Here is a 19843-nt window from a genome sequence, read left to right on the forward strand (position 1 = left end):
CTTAATGCAGCTGTACAAGGCCTTAGGGAGGCCTCACCTGGAATATTGTGTTCAGTTTTGGTCTCCTAGTCTGAAGAAGGACGTTCTTGCTATTGAGGGAGTGCAGCGAAGGTTCACCAGGCTGATTCCAGGGATAGCTAGGCTGTCATACAGGAGAGACTGGATCAACTGGGCCTTTATTCACTGGAGTTTAGAAGGATGAGAGGGGATCTCATAGAAACATATAAGATTCTGACGGGACTGGACAGGATAGATGCGGGACGAATGTTCCCGATGTTGGGGAAGTCCAGAACCAGGGGACATAGTCTTAGGATAAGGTGTAGGCCATTTAGGACTGAGATGAGGAGAAACTTCTTCACTCAGAGTTATTAACCTGTGGAATTCCCTGCCGCAGAGAGTTGTTGATGCCAGTTCACTGGATATATTCAAGAGGGAGTTAGATATGGCCCTTACGGTTAAGGGGATCAAGGGGTATGGAGAGAAAGCAGGAAAGGGGTAGTGAAGGAATGATCAGCCATGATCTATTCCTGCACCTATTTTTTATGTTTCTATGGAAGCCAGCCAGTGATCTCCCTCTATCTGGAAAGTGTGCATGCAGGCATCAGAACATGATCAGGTCCGGCTACTGAGTTGAATAACACACCAACACTCCTTAAACTTAAATATAATGGGCCGAATTTTGCCCCCACGCTTAGAACGGCGCAACTCCGAGAGCTGCGCCGACTTTTTAGAACAAAAACTGCGCCTAAAACTTACCTCTGTATTCTCCCCGCTGTTGGAACGTTGCAGATCCTTGGCACAGCGCAGCACAAGCTGTGGGGGGCGGAGCCAGGTCCTGGCGCTGAAAACGGCGCTAGAGTGCGCGCGCATGTGCAGTAGCTCCAGTCCGCCGAGGCTGTGTGGGAGGAGCCCGAAGCACATCGCCCCGAGCCCTGGCCGAATGGGCTCACTGGGGCGTCGAAGATTGGACTCAGGCCTCCCTCCTCTTTATCTTCAGCTCCTGTCCTGCCCCCCCCCCCCCCCCACCCCCTCCGTTCAGGTTCGCTCACTCTCCGGCTTCCCATCCCCCCACTCTCCTCTCCCTCCCTCCCCTCGCTGTCAGAAACACAGAGAGACGCTGACAGAGAGAGAGAGAGAGAGAGAGAGAGAGAGAGAGAGAGAGAGAGAGAGAGAGAGACGCTGACAGACAGAGAGAGAGAGAGAGTGAGAGACGTTGACAGACAGAGAGAGAGAGACGCTAACAGACAGAGAGCGAGAGACGCTGACAGAGAGCGAGAGACACTGACAGACAGAGAGCGAGAGACACTGACAGACAGAGACACACACTTGGGGGGGGGGGGGGGGGGGGTGTTGGCATCCCAGCACGCTGTTGGAGGGCTCCTGGTACTGCAGTCGGCGAGTAGAAACTTAATTTTTTATTTATTGATTTTATTTTTAATTTTTAATTGATTTATTGGTTGATTTATTTATCATTTATTATTGATGATGGCTCTTTATTTGTAAATGTGACGTGTTTCATGTTTGTAAACTTCTCTCCACCCGCCCCCCCCCCAATCTCTCGTTCCCTACAATTGATTTCTAAGTGTAGGCAAGGTTTTTCTGAGCGTACAAAAATCTACACTTACTCCATTCTAAGTTAGTTTGGAGTAAGTTTTCGCTGCCTAAACTTGCAAAACAGGTGTAAGTGGCTGGACATGTCCCCTTTTGAAAAAAAAGTCTGTTCTAAAATGGAACTATTCTAACTCACTAGAACTGGAGGAAACTAAATGCCGAGAATTGCAATTTCTAAGATGCTCCATTCTAAACTAATTGCTCCAAAAAAAAAGGAGCAACTCAGGCCGAAACTTGACCCCAAAAGAACTGCCACTTGTGTGAGATCTAACATAAGTCATCATCTCCCAGCCTCGGGGTAGGGGTGAGAGAGTGCGCGTGTGCGAGTGCGAGTGCGAGTATATTTGTCCAGAGAACAGATCTGGGTTTGCATGCTACTCCAAATAGTTGACTTAGCGCCCATTATTTTTTTTATGCAACCTAACCCTAATTAGACAGAGTTCTTAACAAACCACTTGATTGAGAAATTGTGTCTCCGACATTAATTTCTGATCACTGACATAACATGTCCGTGAAATCAATCCGGCTTAAAGTCATATTATTCTTTTTATTTATTAAGATTGATGAAGCTATCACTTCAAATTGAGTACTGCAGAATTGGTTTAGCCATGTATGAAAAATCCACATTTCCATGTATGGCTGAAGTTTAAAGACCATTTCAGGTACTTCAGACACTGGCTGGGAAAGCTAGAGGTTAGAATATGCAAGTTATCATCAGACAATGACAATGGATCTTCAAACGCAGTTGGGACAGGAAGCTGTGATTGTTTCAGAAACCTGTTTACAGAAACAAAGCTAACTGCTAATCCCAGCCAGCAAAGTCTCATTGCATGTTTTGTTTGACAAGCAGCAATCTTAAACATTGGTAAAATCTAAACTACGTAACTCTGTTGTTAGAGCAAGAGATCTCCAATTGGTAACTTTTAGGAGAAGTAGTTGATTCACATCTCTACGCCCAAGAAAAAAAATAATTTTGGCAGCTTCTGGCCAGTCCAATAAATTCTATTGTTTTACTGCACTGTAGCCTGTGTAGAGTGGAGCAGGGGAAGACTCCGTGAGGGGTTCAGTCTCATGTATAAAACTTTGCATTACACATGCTGACCCAAGTGCAATGTTATTAGGAAGGTCAGTGAGGTGTCCATGTCTTATTATTGTGAAATGAGGAGTTACAAGTAAAAACGCTGCAATCTAGTAGAATCTCTTCGGTTCTTTATTTACTAATGTGTAGGCATTACTTTTAAGTAAACCGGATTCATAGATTGTAGCTTAAGTCACGCACTCTTGACACAGTTCTATTCTTCAGTTATCTGAAGAGTAGAAGAAGAGACAACTCGTATAATTTCCAGTGAGAAAATTACAGCAACAAGTACAGTGCTCTGTTTAATCCAGGACAGCACTGTTTTACTAAATATAATGCATTTAAGCTCACGCTTTGGTTTGTAGGATGCAGGATGCGAGGGCTCGCTTACAGGAGGGCACCTTTGCACTGAGCACAAGAAAACTATCTAGCACAATATGAAAAACATAACAGTGGCATTGTTTGACTTCTAGGTGTAGATTCTTCTCATCCAATATTATGGTGTAGTGTACCCTGTATGGTATAGTACAGTAACACTATGAGCTGTTGTTGTGAGACTTCATTTGCCATTTAAATGTTGAAGTAAATTCTTGAACTGATGAACAGAAAGCAAGATATAGCTAATGATGACATTCCAAACATATGAATGGTTATGATTGTAGCAAGAAATAGCAATTAATACCACATCTATCACTCTACCAGACCGGAGACAGTAGTTGGGATCACAAACACACTGACTCACTAGTTACTTACCTTCCAAAGTTATTAACAAATAGGGAACTTGGCTTCTTTAAAGAAGTAGGTGCATTTTACTTATTTATTCATTTTATATTGAATAAAACATATAAATCACAAAAAGCTGGGAGCAGTTTCCCAGGACTTGGGTGACTCTCATTCTGTCTGAAGTTGTGGCCCCGTTACAAGTCAATGAAGCCACTCTGGGATGCTCAGCAGGTGCTGTCACCAGAGTGGGTCTCCATAGTGGTCAAAAAGTTGATCCGCCCCATCCCCACCCTTTTATTAAGCTGCTGAATGAATGTCTTAGCACTAAAAAAAAATCTCTACTATCGTAGGTAACAAAAATGTTACAATCTTAAATACAAATCTCCAATTAGTGCAAGTCATAAGCAATGCATCAGAAGTTGTAGTACCTGTATATGAGGGCAACACAACTGAGTACATGTCAAGTACCGAGTAAATTTTCATAATCATTTAAAATGATCAACTTACATGGATTTGGAAGCCATAGTTTCGCTGGACTTGATATTCAGTTATATTGTAGCAAGTAGATAGATCAATTTCACCATCCAGATCTGATGCCTGGGTGAGAAAAAAAAAAAGAGAATATTAGGTTTATCAATTTGGTGATCAATGGTGAATCAGAAATCAGTTTCTGATTTTCATTTCAGAAAATATAACAGCTGTCAGAATAGAGGAACCAAAAACATCACAAAACCCTTGGCTCAACAGCTCAAAGCTAAAATCATGCCAGATAATTTTTAGCAATATGTTCTGGTTCCTGCTCGGACTGAAGCAGATTATTCGCAACCATGGCGTCATTTTTGACACTATGCTGAATTTCCGATCTGCTCCATCACAAAGACCACCCACTTCCACCTCGGTAACATTGCCCATCTCCAACCCTGCCTCAGCATTTGTTGCTAAAACCCTCATCTATGCTTTAGTTACCTCCAAACTCAACTGTCCCAATGCCCTCCTGGCTGACCTCCCATCTTCCACCTTCCATAAACTTGAGTTCATTCAAACCTCTGCTGTCCGTATCCTAACCAACACCAAGTCTCATTCCCCCATCACCCGTGCTCTCTAACCTACACAGACCAACTTTAAAATTCTCATCCTCGTGTTCAAATCCTCTGTGGTCTCGTCCTCCGTATCGACATCGAAGACGACAGTCAAAATACCAGCTAATTTTTTTGCATTCAGTTTCTTGATGACTAATGAGACCACTTTTTTTTGCTCGGAATAAACATCCACAGATTTAACAATGGATCCCGGATACACCAGATTGGGTATCTTTCAGGCAAGACAGGGAAGAGGAGCGTGAAATATTAGATGAAATAAACAAAGAGGGGAAGTATTAAGGGGTTAAGCCGCTTTAAAATGCATCCTAGGCTGTTGAGAAGCAAAAGAGGAAATAGCAAAGGCTCTGACCATCATTTTCCAATCCTCTCAGGCTACAGGTGTGGTGCTGGAGACTGGAGGACTGCTAACATTGTATCTTTGTTTAAACAGGGAGAAAGGGATGGACTGAGTAATTACTGGCCAGTCAGCCTAACTTCAGTGGTGAGATAATTATTGGAAAAAATTCTGAGGGACAGGATAAATCTTCATTTAGAAAGACACGGATTAATCAAGGACAGTCAGCATCCATTTGTTATGGGAAGGTCGTATCTGACTAACTTGATTGAATTTTTCGAGGAGGTAACAAGGAGGGTTGATGAGGGCAGTGTTTATGATGTAGTGTATATGGATTTTAGCAAAGCTTTTGATAAAGCTCCACATGGCAGACTGGTCACAAAAGTAAAAGCCCATGGGATCCAAGGCAAAGTGGCAAGTTGAATCTAAAATTGGCTAAGAGGCAGGAAGCAAAGAGTAATGGTCGATGGGTGTTTTTGTGACTGGAAGGCTGTTTCCAGTGGAAATCCACAGGGCTCAGGACAAGGTGCCTTGCTTTTTATGATATATATCAATGATTTAGACTTGAATGTAGGGGGTATGATTAAGTTGTTTGCAGATGATACAAAAATTGGCTGTGCGGTTGATAATGATGCAAGCAAGCTGTAGACTGCAGGAAGATATCAATGAACTGGTCAGGTGGGCAGAAAAGCAGCAAATGGAATTCATTCTGGAAAAGTGGGAGGCAATGCATTTGGGGAGGGCTAACAAGGCAAGGGAATACACATTAAATGGTAGGACACCGAGAAGTGTAGAGGAACAATGGGACCTTGGAGTGCATATCCACAGATTCCTGAAGGTAGCAGGCCAGGTAGATATGGTGGTTAAGAAGTCGTACGGAATACTTGCCTTTATTAGCCGAGGCATAGAATACAAGAGCAGGGAGGTTATGCTTGAACTGTATAAAACACTAGTTAGGCCACAGCTAGAGTACTGCGTGCAGTTCTGGTCACCACATTACAGGAACGATGTGATTGCACTAGAGAGGGTATAGAGGAGATTTACGAGGTTGTTGCCTGGACTGGAGAATTTTAGCTATGAGGAAAGACTGGATAGGCTGGGTTTTTCTTTGGAACAGAGGAGGCTGAGGGGAGGTGCATAAAATTAATAGGGGCCTAGATAGAGTAAATAGGAAGGACCTATTTTGTTTAACAGATGGGTCAACAATCAGGGCGCATAGATTTAAAGTAATTGGTAGAAGGTTTAGAGGGGATTTGAGAGGAATTTGTTTTCACCCGGAGGGTGGTAGTAGTCTGGAACTCAGTGCCTGAAAGGGTGGTAGAGACAGAAACTCTCACCACATTAAAAAAGTACTTGGATATGCACTTGAAGTACCGTAACCTACAGGGCTATGGACCAAGAGATGGAAAGTGGGATTAGGCTGGATAGCTCTTTGTCGGCTGGCGCGGACACGATGGGCCGAAACAGCCTCCTTCTGTGCTGTAAATTTCTGTGACAATGAGACTTCCTCAGTTGACATTTACATTCAGCATCGACAATTCGACAAGCCTCACAGTAGGAGGTGCCTTCATGGAAGGTTTATCACCATGCTTAGAGTAATTTGTTCCCATTTATGGATGTATATTTTGCATAACTTCAAAGTTACTTAATGCAGTCTTTATATCTCGATACAATCCTCCTGGAGCTCTGCATTTCTTCAACTCTGTCATCTCCCACTCCCTTCGTTCCATCATTGGCAGCCAGGCCTTCAGCTGTTTACGCCCTAAGCTCTGCAATTCTCTCCTGAAACCTCTCCGCCTCTCTCTCCCCACTTAAGACTCTTTAAAACATAGAAAATAGGTGTAGGAGTAGGCCATTCGGCCCTTCGAGCCTGCACCACCATTCAATATCATGGCTGATCATTCACTTCAGTACCCCTTTCCTGCTTTCTCTCCATACGCCTTGATCCCTTTAGCCATAAGGGCCACATCTAACTCCCTCTTGAATATATCCAATGAACTGGCATCAACAGCTCTCTGCGGTAGGGAATTCTACAGGTTAACAACTGAGTGAAGAAGTTTCTCCTCATCTCGCTCCTAAATGGCTTACCCCTTATCCTTAGACTGTGCCCCCTGGTTCTGGACTTCCCCAACATCGGGAATATTTTTCCTGCATCTAACTTGTCCAATCCCGTCAGAATTTTATATGTTTCTAAGAAATCCCCTCTCATCCTTCTAAACTCCAGTGAATACAGGCCCAGTCGATCCAGTCCCTCCTCATATGTCAGTCCTGCCATCCCGGGAATGGTGAACCTTCGTTGCACTCCCTCAATAGCAAGAACGTCCTTCCTCAGATTAGGAGACTAAAACCGAACACCATATTCCAGGTGAGGCCTCACCAAGGCCCTGTACAACTGCAGTAAGACCTCCCTGCTCCTCTACTCAAATCCCCTAGCTATGAAGGTCAACATACCATTTGCCTTCTTCACCGCCTGCTGTACCTGCATGCCAACTTTCAATGACTGATGTACCATGACACCCAGGTCTCGTTGCACCTCCCCTTTTCCTAATCTGCCGCCATTCAGATAATATTCTGCCTTTGTGTTTTTGCCACCAAAGTGGATAACCTCACATTTATCCACATTATACTGCACCTGCCATGCATTTGCCCACTCACCTAACCTGTCCAAGTCACCCTGCAGCCTCTTAGCGTCCTCCTCATAGCTCACACCAGCACCCAGCTTAGTGTCATCTGCAAACTTGGAGATATTACACTCAATTCCTTCATCTAAATTATTCATGTATATTGTAGAGAGCTGGGGTCCCAGCACTGAGCCCTGGCGGCACCCTACTAGTCACTGCCTGCCATTCTGAAAAGGACCCGTTTATCCCGACTCTCTGCTTCCTGTCTGTCAACCAGTTCTCTATCCACGTTAATACATTACCCCCAATACCATGTGCTTTAATTTTGCACACCAATCTCGTGTGGGACCTTGTCAAAAGCCTTTTGAAAGTCGAAATACACCACATCCACTGGTTCTCGCTTGTCCACTCTATTAGTTACATCCTCAAAAAATTCCAGAAGATTTGTCAAGCCTGATTTCCCTTTCATAAATCCATGCTGACTTGGACCGATCCTGTCACTGCTTTACAAATGCGCTGCTATTTCATCTTTAATAATTGATTCCAACATTTCCCCCACTACTGATGTCAGGCTAACCGATCTATAATTACCCGCTTTCTCTCTCCCTCCTTTTTTAAAAAGTGGTGTTACATTAGCTACCCTCCAGTCCATAGGAACTGATCCAGAGTCGATAGACTGTTGGAAAATGATAACCAATGCATCCACTATTTCTAGGGCCACCTCCTTAAGTACTCTGGGATGCAGACTATCAGGCCCCGGGGATTTATCGGCCTTCAATCCCATCAATTTCCCGCCTAAGAAAGATTTCCTTCAGTTCCTCCTTCTCACTAGACCCTCCGTTCCCTAGCATTTCCAGAAGGTTATTTTGTGTCTTCCTTCGTGAAGACAGAACCAAAGTATTTGTTCAACTGGTGTGCCATTTCTTTGTTCCTCATTATAAATTCACTTGAATCTGACTACGTTTATCTTCACTCATCTTTTTCTTTTCACATATCTATAGAAGCTTTTGCAGTCAGTTTTTATGTTCCCGGCAAGCTTCCTCTCATACTCTATTTTCCCCCTCCTAATTAAACCCTTTATCCTCCTCTGCTGAATTCTAAATTTCTCCCAGTACTCAGGTTTGCTGCTTTTTCTGGCCAATTTATGCGCCACTTCCTTGGATTTAACACTATCCTTAATTTCCCTTGTTAGCCATGGTTGAGCCACCTTCCCAGTTTTATTTTAACTCCAGACAGGGATGTACAATTGTTGAAGTTCATCCATGTGATCTTTAAATGTTTGGCATTGCCTATCCACCGTCAACCCTTTAAGTATCATTCGCCAGTCTATTCTAGCCAATTCACGTCTCATAGCATCGAAGTTACCTTTCCTTAAGTTCAGGACCCTCGTCTCTGAATTAACTGCGTCACTCACCATCTTAGTAAAGAATTCTACCATATTATGGTCACTCTTCCCCAAGGGGCCTCACACAAGATTGCTAATTAGTCCTTTCTCACTACACATCACCCAGTCAGGATGGCCAGCCCTCTAGTTGGCTCCTTTTTGACCAAGCTTTGAGTCACCCACCCCAATATCCCCTTCTTTGGATCAATGTCAGTTTTTGTCTTATTACGTTCCTGTGAAACGCCATTGGACATTTTCCTATGATAAAGGTGCTATATAAATGCAGGAAGTTGTTGTTGTAAGCTGGCTAACAACAATCACTCTATCTTGCAATACTCTAAGTTGTCATAGCAGCAATTAAATTTGCACATAACTGACTAGACAAAAAAAACAAAGAAGTCGAGCTGCACAACAAGGTGGATTTTTGTTGGCTTTAGATACACTTATTCAGCTTAGTCACCAATTTTGGTAAGAATGCAAAGCAGCAGTTTTACTGCTGGTACAGAAGACAGGAAATTGATTATAGCATACCACACACATACTTTGTTTATTAAGCACCTGTCAGACTGCAATGTTTATAAACTGCTTAATTGAAAGTTCTCTCATTCATTAAGTGCAGAGATGGTTTCAAACACTACTCAATATCTGCGACATTTCCAATACAAAAACAATCAGCCAGGAGACTTGATCCTGATTGTGACCTAGTGACCTGTGCTGGAAAAGAGGGTGCACATGGACTAGATCAGGGTTGGCTGTGACGACCATATTGCCAAATAATCTGCCAACGTTCGTTCTCAAGGCTGAATCATTGCTCCTTATTGGGCAATGTACCGGAGGGTTTGGCAACACCCCAGTGGAACTGTACCTCAGCATGTGTCTGCACCGTCGTAAGGGAAGGGAGAAAAGTGGAGAGAAAGACAAATACTGATATCCTAAATTGAGACACCTCTGAAGTGTCGTGCAAATGAATATAATAAAGCAATGTTTCTGCTAATTTTTTTGGGGTGCACGGCCCTTTAACAGGCTGTGCAGCCCATTCAAATTTCCTCATGTGTGGTTTTTGAATTTAAAAGCTGCTGAGCGGCCTGTGCGGGAACTCCAGACCGCTGTGCGGCCGCGCTTAACGGGAACATTGTAACGAAGCATTATAATTTGACCACTTTCAGTCCAAAGCGTAATGCTTTGTTACAATGTTCCCGTTAAGCTCGGCTGCACAGCAGTCTGGAGGTATCAAAAAGCCTCATTTTGATGTACTAATTTAACTAAATGGAAACCCTCCAGATTAGAAAATTGAGTCATTCACCAAATATCTTTGCTGAGAACTGACTGGTGACCATCATGACAACTAAATCGGAGTTCTGATTGTCATTCGTACCTCTTTCCGAGTAGCTGCTACTAAGCCGTCCTTAGCAGGCCCACTTAGAAAGCTCCTAGCCCTCTTTCGCTGCCAGAGTGCTTCCAGCCTTTTACAACTGTGTAGTTCTTTTTTAGATTAATTAAGGGAAGCCAGCATAGATTTGTTAAAAGGCAAATCGTGTTTAATTAATGATTGTAATTTTTGATGAATTAACAGAGGGTTGAGGAGGGCAATGCGGGTAATGTGGTGTACATGGACTTCCAAAAGGCATTTGATACAAGTGCCAAATAGGCTTGCCAGCAAAGTTGAAGCCCATGGAATAAAAGGGACAGTGGCAGCATGGATACGAAATTGGCTAAGTGACAAAAACAGAGAGTAATGGTCAATGATAATTTTTTGGAATGGAGGAAGGTGTTCCCCGGGGTGGGTACCAGGACCACTGCTTTTCTTGATATATATTAATGACTTGGACTTGGGTGTACAGGACATTTTCTCAAAATTTGCAGATAACAAAACTTGGAAGTGCAGGTGTAGTGAACAGTGAGGAGAATAGGGATAGACTTCAAGAGGACATAGACAGGCTGGTGGAATGGGCGGACAGGTGGCAGATGATGTTTAATGCAGAAAAGTGCGAAGTGATACATTATGGTAGGAAGAACGAGGAGAGGCAATATAAACTAAAGGGTACAATTCTAAAGGGGGTGCAGGAACAGAGAGACCTGAAGGAATATATGTACAGATCGTTTAAGGTGGCAGGGCAGGTTGAGAAAGCGGTTCAAAAAAGCATACAGGATCCTAGACTTTATAAACAGAGGCATAGAGTACAAAAGCAAGGAAGTTATGATGAACCTTGATAAAACCCTAGTTTGTCCACAACTGGAGTATTGTGCCCAATTCTGGGCACTGCACTTTCGGAAGGATAAGGCGGCCTTAGAGAGGGTGCAGAAAACATTTACAAGAATGGTTCCAGGGATGTGGGACTTCAGTTACGTGAATAGACTGGAAAAGCTGGGTTGTTGTGCTTAGAGCAGAGATGATTGAGAGGAGATTTGATATTCAAAATCATGAGGGGTCTAGATACAGTAGATAGAGAGAAATTGTTACCATTGGTGGAAGGGTCGAGAACCAGAGGACACAGATTTAATGGGCAAGAGATCTAAAAGTGACATGAGGAAAAACCTTTTAACGCAGCGAGTGGTCATGATCTGGAATGCACTGCCTGAAAGGGTGGTAGAAACAGATTCAATCGTGGCTTTCAAAAGATAATTGGATAACTACCTGAAGGAAAGAAAATTGCAGGGCTACAGGGAAAGGGCAGGGGATTGGGACAAGCTGAAGGCCCTTGCAGAGAGCCAGCTCGACGGACTGATTGGCCTCCTTCTGGGCTGTAACCATTCTATGATTCAATCCATATTTTGCTCCATCTGAATAAATAAATCATATTTTAAAACAGTGCAGTCTAAGGCTGAGGTTGCCTTTAGGAAAATGAGACTGCAACCCTGCTTACACTGACAACTGGAGCCAAATACCTGTTCACCTCCAAATCCTAGTGTAAATATGGAAGGTTTTTGGCACTCCTGTGATATGTTTCATGTCAGAGCCAATTTAGAAACAGGAAAGAGCAAATAATTGTTAGATTCAGATGTATCTTGATTGTACTGCATGTTGTTAGTGAAAATTGGTCAGTACGAACACAAACAAACTAGGGACATCAGTTTTATTTAGAAACATTTGCATGCCTAAATGGGATTGAAAATTATCTTTTCACCTCCTGGCTGCCAGGATGAAGTTGTTCGAAAATAAAATCAAAAAATTCTGGAAATACTAAGCAGGTCAGGCAGCATCTGTGGAGAGAAAAACAGAGTTAACAAGCCGGATCTTGCTGAAAAAATAACAGCGTGTTACCAAAGCACGCCGTTATTAATGCGCAAATGGGCCAGCATGCTCAGGGGATTAAGAGATACAGCATGAGTTGCAAATCTCCAGAAGTTACTGACTGATTTACGCCGTTCGCTTCGCACAAAAGGCATCTCGCCCTTGGTCTCCACTTTATTTTTTAAGAACGTGCTGGATCTGCACATTAATTGACCATACAGAACGTTAAATCTGTAATTAAGAGCATAAGCACCCTTATGGCAACACGATAATTTTTAATGCAATTCCAATCAACCTTTCTGGCTCAATTTAAATGGTTCAATCTCATTCCTGCATACAGTCAACATTAGTTAGATATTTTAAAAATGTCAAATTTAAAATGTTTTAATTTTTTTCTTATTTTTCCCTTCTGTCTCATTTGTTCTCTTAATCCAATATTTCACTCCCTCCATTTCTCTTTCTGTATCTGATTTGACTCTAATTCACCCTCTGTCTCCGTAGTTCTCGTTTCTTTCTCAATCTTTAAATCTCATTGGTTAAGGAGATACACTGTTGGTCCCGCCATTCACTGAGGTCCCAGATGCCCCGCTGCCCTTGCGTGCTGTTATCACCTCGCACTTCCAGCAAGCTACTGCGCGAAATTTTTGAGCTGAAGGGTGCTGAAAAAAGTCCAACTAACTAGCTAGTTAGCCGTAAGATACCCCGCTCAAGATTTGGCCCAACGTTTCAGGTCGATGATCTTTCATCAGAACGGGAAGATTTTAGAAATGATCTGCTTTTGAGCAAATACAGAACCAGGGAAAGGAGTGACAGTAAAAGATCAAAAAGGAAAGGTCTATGATAGGGCAAAGGGCAGGAGTGATTAAAATACAAAACGGATGATGGTAGAAGACAAAGTGAGGTATAGAAACAAAAGATGGGTCCAGAAGAGGTATAATATTTACATCATAATAGCAGAGGGTGACAGAAGTATGGGAAATCTGGCAAAGGGTTTCCATGACAGGAATGTGGTGGAAGAAAACCCCACATAGATCCCAGAGGTGCGGTCCACCCCGCTGGCCACGTACCGATTGCGAGTCCCCAAACATATCGATACACACTATCAAAGACCTTTTGTTTTTTTTTTAAATTGGCCCCTTCTCCCAGATTCTATACTTGCTTAAAAGCTGTTCATCGCTAACATCTTCCAGTTCTGATGAAAGTCCATCGACCTGAAATGTTAATTTTGTTTCTCTCCCAACATATGCTGTGTGACCTGCTGAGTGTTTCCAGCATTTTCTGTTTTTATTTCAGATTATCAGCATCTGCAGTATTTTGCTTGATTTTTAGTGACAATACTTTTGGCCGCAAGAGTCCCAAGCGAAAAAAAACCTCTGGTGTTTCAGTTTCTAGTAGGTACAGCAATTCAGTCATAATAAAACAAGCCAGTACCACATTGCAATAAAATGAGTCTAATTAAGACAGGCCCAAGAATGACTCGTGTAGGGAATGAAAAAAGGTCGAGACTAAAGCAGCAATATTGGAACAGCATAATGACAACTTGTATTTATGTAACGTCTTTAACATAATAAAATATGCCAAGGCGCTTCACAGGAGCATAATAAGACAAAAATTGATATTGAGCCAAAGAAAGAGGTGGTAAAAGTAGCAGGTTTAAAGGAGCATTTTAAAAAGGGAGAGATGGAGAGGCTTAGGGAGGGAATTCCAGAGCTTGGGGCTTATATGGTTGAAGGCATGGCTGCCAATGGTAGGGCGAAGGAAGGGGGGTTACACAAAAGAGGCCAGAGTTGGAAGAACGTAGATTTTTCATCGGGCTGAAGGAGGTTACAGAGATAGGGAGGGGCGAACACAAGGATGAAAATTTTGAGAGAGGCGCACTGGTGAACCAGGAGCCAAAGTAGGTCAGCAAACACAGGGGTGATAGGTGAACGGAGCTTAGTGCGAGTTAGGATATGGGCAGCGGAGTTTTGGATGAGCTTAAGTTTATGTCGGGTGGAAGATGGGAGGCCCGTCAAGAGTGCATTGGAATAGTCGAGTCTGGGGGTAACAAAAGCATGAATGAGGTTTTCAGTGGCAGATGGGATAAAGGAATACGACAGTGATCAGAAGAAAGAACTTTGGCCAACTACTCATCTCGCAATTGGGTCATGTGGGCGAGTAACCAGAGGGCAGTTAACACCTATGAGACTGTACGCCAATAAAAAGCAAAGCCTGAAGGAGATTGGAGAAAACTGGGGTAGAAAAAAAATACAAAGTATTTTCCCGGCCAACAGCTGAACGGAAAAATCCACATCCACATAAAATCCAAGCGTCACCCAAACCAAGTACCCAACAAAACCGTTAATTCAGCCAGTGGGTAGCACCCGCACTTCTGAGTCAGAAGGTTGTGGGTTCAAGTCCCATTCCAGAGACTTGAGCACACAAAATCTAGGCTGACACTCCAGTACAGTACTGAGGGAGTGCTGCACTGCTAGAGGTGCTGAATTTTGGATGAGACGTTAAACCCTCTCAGGTGGATGTAAAAGATCCCAAGGCACTATTTCAAAAGAGAGTTGCGGAATTATCCCCGGTGTCCTGGCCAATATTCATCCCTCAATCAACATCACTAAAACAGATCATCTGGTCATTATTACATTGCTGTTTGTGGGAGCCTGCTGTGTGCAAATTAGCTGCCATGTTTATACAAAAACATAAGAAATAGGAACAGGAGTAGGCCATAAGGCCCCTTGAGCCTGCTCCGCCATTCAATAAGATCATAGCTGATCTGATCATGGACGATCTGATCATGGACTCAGCTCCACTTCCCTGCCCACTCCCCATAACCCCTCATCGTTTAAGAAATTGTCTATTTCTGTCTTAAATTTATTTAATGTCCCAGCTTCCACAGCTCTCAGACAGCAAATTCCACAGATTCACAACCCTCTGAGATAAGAAATTTCTCATCTCAATTCTAAATGGGCAGCCCCATATTCTAAGATTATGCCCTCTAGTTCTAGTCTCCCCCACCAGTGGAAACATCCTCTCTGCATCCACCTTGTCAAGCCCCCTCATAATCTTATACATTTCGATAAGATCACATCTCATTCTTCGGAATTCCAATGAGTAGAGGCCTAACCTACTCAACCTTTCCTCATAAGTCAACCCACTCATCCCCGGGATCAACCTAGTGAACCTTCTCTGAACTGCCTCGACAGCAAGTACATCCTTTCGGTAAATATGGAAACCAAAACTGCACGCAGTATTTCAGATGTGGCCTCACCAATACCCTGTACAGCTGTAACAAGACTTTTCTGCTTTTATACACCATCCCCTTTCAATAAAGGTCAGGATTCCATTGGCCTTCCTGATCCTGTAACAGTGACCACTTCAAAAAGTACGTCATTGGCTGTAAACGCTTTGGGACGTCCACTGGTCGTGAAAGGCATTTTATAAATGCAAGTCTTTCTTTCATCCCTATAACCTGAATCCCTGACAATGAATTATCTTACCCTTGTCAGTCAAGTGTGAAGAACACACATGCAGGTATCTGATAAGTACGGTGTAACCTAAAAAGTAGCAGTAAAAGTCCCTCAGTATTCTCAGCATGCAATGACCTAAGAAAGGTGTAAATTCCTTGTGCAACTGAATATCTAATTTAAAGTACTATCGACAAAATAACACGAACAGCAAAGCTGTATACCAAAATGACATAACTTAAAGGAAATAGAAAGGCTGGAAGGATGATAGCCAATGGCTTGCTAGGCAGCTTGAAGCATTGGCTGTGTATTGTCCACTCTTGTTAAATGTTGTGCTCAGTGTTTAGGCACCGATGGACAAGTTAGATCATGTCGCAAGAGAGATAACTAGTGTCTTTTCCTCTGAGCAGTTGATACTGCAGGTGGATTAGTTCACTGTGAACCTTCGCTGAACCCAGCTGCCCTGGATTTATGCTAACGCCTGCACAGGGAGATAACGGTTAACTAATTTGAACCTTCAGTGCCCATGAAAATAAATAGTAATGTGAAACTAGGCATCCCTGAAGTCAGTTGTGGTGAGCCAGTCCCATGGACACATGATCCAAATGATCTTTTGCAGAAATCTGTTCCATATTCGGAGGTTGAGAGTTTGACAGCAGCTTGTTCATTTTTAGGGACTAGGAAATGACATGAGTAAAACCAGTCCTTTTACACATCTTGATTACCATAGAAGACAAAGGTTGTGTAACTTGAACCATCAAATCTGAGTCCCTCAGATGGCTTGACTGAACCATGCCATTAAAATGTAGGGGTACAGCCTGAAAATGCCCCCTGCTCCTGGCCTTATGGATCCAAGCATCACTTATGCCAACTGGTCAACCAAGGATTAAATGCAACCACCTCCCTTATGGCTACTGTTCGTTCCTGTGTTTTGGGCTGTAGGTGAGGTAGGTGGTTTAAAATTTTGTCACAGCAATATGCGCTTGCTGTTTTTTTTTTATTAATTCATAGCCAATCGTTCCAATTCTTTGTCAAATCACAAACGCCAGAGGTCACCTTGCACATGCCAAGGATCACTCTGCGCCAATGCTCTTAGCCAAAAGGCCTAGAGCCACTGCACCGTTCCTGGAAGTACTGCAATACCAGGTTCGTGCCATGGAGGTGGATGGGTCAAGCCACCCCACACACCTCCGTGGAGGTGGATGGGTCAAGCCACCCCACCCACCTCCTGTTTCCAAAAAAGCAAGCATATACCTTCCTGACCAGGGAGAAACCACCCGGAGGTCATGGTGGCTGGTCAGGTCAGTTACGCATGACTAACTACTTGAATGTCAATCAATGTAGAAGCCTAAAAACCGTGTTAGTTGGTAAAAAAGTGTCAATTGGAATATTGACAGTTAATCTAAGAGTCGTCGAACTGGTAACTATAATTGATTTTTTTTCAGAACAAGAATAACTGGATACAAAATAACTGGAGGCTTCGGAAAGAACATTTCTCAAATATTTAAGACTTAGTTGATTCAGTTTATAGCCAACACTGTAGCTCGAATTCAATGGAAATGAAAATCTGGAAACGTGTATAACAGGCGACTGATCCAATATCGCTCATTTTACATTATTGGCAAAAGTTAAAATATCTATTTCTACACTGGGGATGTCCATAAGTGCTCAGTTTACTACACGGGCGTTGACTGAAAATGCAATTATCATATACACATTATAAGAGCTGCCAAATCGAGTACAGGATTGTTCTCGTATCCCCATCTGGTTTCTGAATAATTTCCAAACATAGTGCTTACGTCCTCAGCAATCGAGTCCTTGTAGTAACGCAGGCTATGGTCAGTCAGTACGAACCAGTATTTCTTCCACTGAAAAACATTAAAAAAACCTCATAACTAACAAATAACATGCATTATAATACTTGTACAGAGAACTTGCTTTCTGATTAATGGCAAATAGCATTTAACATTCCAGAAAACTCTGAACACAGATCAACTTTATTAACATGCAATTAAAATCCAGGAAACTTAACTGCCCGAGTATGTACCATTGTATTAAGTAAAAATATTAACATTTGCAAAAAATGGAGTGCTTTCAATTAACTGCTTCAACTTTTCTCTCCCCTCCCCCAACTGGAACAGAGTTACACAGGTGCCCATTATCTCCAGTATCTACGCAAGTAGCAATCAAGTCTTAGTGCTGGCAGGCTACTTAACCTTGGGGGACGGGGAGATCATCCGAGATCCACACATGATCACTTGCAGCAATGGTCACTCGATAGTGATCAGGAGTGGGAATTTTTCTTCTCCTTTACCTAGGGGCATTGAGGCGAAATGCAGCACCACTACTGCTGCCCTGGCTGACATCAACTAATTCAGCACAGATTGGGGATTGAACCTAGGGTCTTCCTGGTCTATAGGGATCAGCTACTTAGCTGACATACATCTTAATGACTCGTTATACTGACCAGTGATTTGGAATTTTACTAAACTCCTTTAGTAGCAACTCCCTCCAAGTTGTTATCCATGGTAGGGACTACTCTCCATCTGAAAGGATCGGCAGATATCTCATGCCAGGCCACACGCAGGGCTTAATTATAATTAAGCCCTATTATAATCTTTAATTCCTTGTTCTCTGTGGCTAAACAACTGGTCTTCATTCGCTGCCTAGGTAAAGTCAAGTTGTTCTTGTTTTCCTGGATGGCTCAGCAAGGAAAACTGTGTCACTGACCAAATGGGACTAATCCACTTGCTGGCACAGCATGGCAGAGCGGTTGTACATAATCATATTGCCCAACTTGGGGTAAAATTTATTACAAAAATATTACTGCAAATATTTTTTTTCTCTTTCTCTCCTCATGGTACCAACTCACTAAGATACGGCTCTGCAAGCACTTGCAGTCTCTAAAACATAGATTAAACAGCCATTCTATGTTAGAGGCTGGACAGAAGAATGTTGGCAGTCTGTTTATGCCAGTTATCACAGCCGAGCATGATCCTATTCTCACACAGGAACATTTTAAATAGTACACATTTATTAAGAGCGGTAACCCAGATGACTTTTCCCTTTCCTACTCCAGAGATACTGAAGCCATTTGTACGACTCCTACCATATTTTCCATTTTGAACAAGCCAAAATATTTCAATTATTTATATTTTTCCAACATATCTATTTAAATACTTTATTTCAATATTGCAAGGTCAGAATATTGACCATCGCAGGTACATGTTTAGAATATATAACAATCACATATTTGAATAAACCTTCAGTGGTTATATGTTTCAACACCTATTTCATTAACCATAAACAGAGTGAGGGAAATTTGTGAAGAAACTGCCCTACTGTGATTATATTAGTTGACTTGGAAACGGAAGCAGAGTCTGATTAGTGCAGTTTCAAGGATGCAGAGATTTATGTGCATCCATTTCATCACTAATAAAATTGGTATGATTAGGGTTTTAACTGTTGAAGTAGGGTCCATCTTAGATGGGACAGTTCTGCCCTTCATCCAGTGCCTACACAGGCATGGTTCCAAAAGGAGTCACTCAATAGCAATCAAGAGCAGGAAACAAAGCAGCGTTTTCCTCTTTGCAACCCATAAGTCCATTGCAGCATCGTTTATTATCTCCTTAGCCACGATAGGATAACATAAACCAGGGATCCACACCATGATTTTGCTCATAAAAGATGGGTGTAAATATGACACAATGAAGTTTACTGCACCAATATGTTACTTGTGTATAACGTCACAGAAATGATGCCCACCTCTTCTCTCCCAACTCAAATAAAAACAGCTGTTAAATATTTCATTTTAAAATGAAGACAGCACCTCTTCAAAATGCTCAACACCCTAATGAAGGTATTAATATTTCAAAAAGAAGGGTATGTTTGTATTAAACCTTTTGAAAGTGCCCGATTTTCCACACAAAATTTTGCAAGTGAGCATGTTTTTAAATGGAGTTCCACTTTTCCCCTACCCAAGGGGTCTTAACGTATTAAATATTCATCAAAGCGATCATTCTGCTCGGAGACCCAAGAAAAGGTCAGTACTGACTCTTGGCTCCAACTCTGCATTAGTCTGAAAAGTCACACAGGTGGCCTTTTTTTGTAATATTGTGCCCAGTTAACCCTAGGGCCAACATTAACTGATCATCTCTAGATGGAAGGTTGTAGTATTTCAGTCACTGGGCCCTTGTGGTTCATTTTGTTTTCACTTTTCCTATCTCCTGAACTGTTGATTTAAATATCAAATTAAAATCATTAGGTTGAGATGAAAGGCAATCATTGTGAAGAACTTGTATTATT

The 19843-nt window shown here is 42.5% G+C and overlaps 1 protein-coding gene across 4 annotated transcripts in view; it reads right to left on the minus strand.

Annotated features, from left to right (window-relative positions):
• The window catches only part of LOC139226625 (putative leucine-rich repeat-containing protein DDB_G0290503), a 465741-nt gene that overhangs the window by 54243 nt on the left and 391655 nt on the right, over window positions 1-19843 (minus strand). For all 4 annotated transcript variants that reach the window (XM_070857512.1, XM_070857513.1, XM_070857510.1 and 1 more), the window contains 2 exons: window positions 17338-17406; window positions 3920-4009 (listed from right to left, as the gene is read on the minus strand). In XM_070857512.1, the coding sequence (XP_070713613.1) occupies window positions 3920-4009; window positions 17338-17406 (159 nt within the window). The remainder of the gene's footprint in view (window positions 1-3919; window positions 4010-17337; window positions 17407-19843) is intronic.

The sequence above is a fragment of the Pristiophorus japonicus genome, chromosome 16 (genome assembly GCF_044704955.1).
Source record: "Pristiophorus japonicus isolate sPriJap1 chromosome 16, sPriJap1.hap1, whole genome shotgun sequence".
NCBI lineage: Eukaryota > Metazoa > Chordata > Chondrichthyes > Pristiophoridae > Pristiophorus > Pristiophorus japonicus.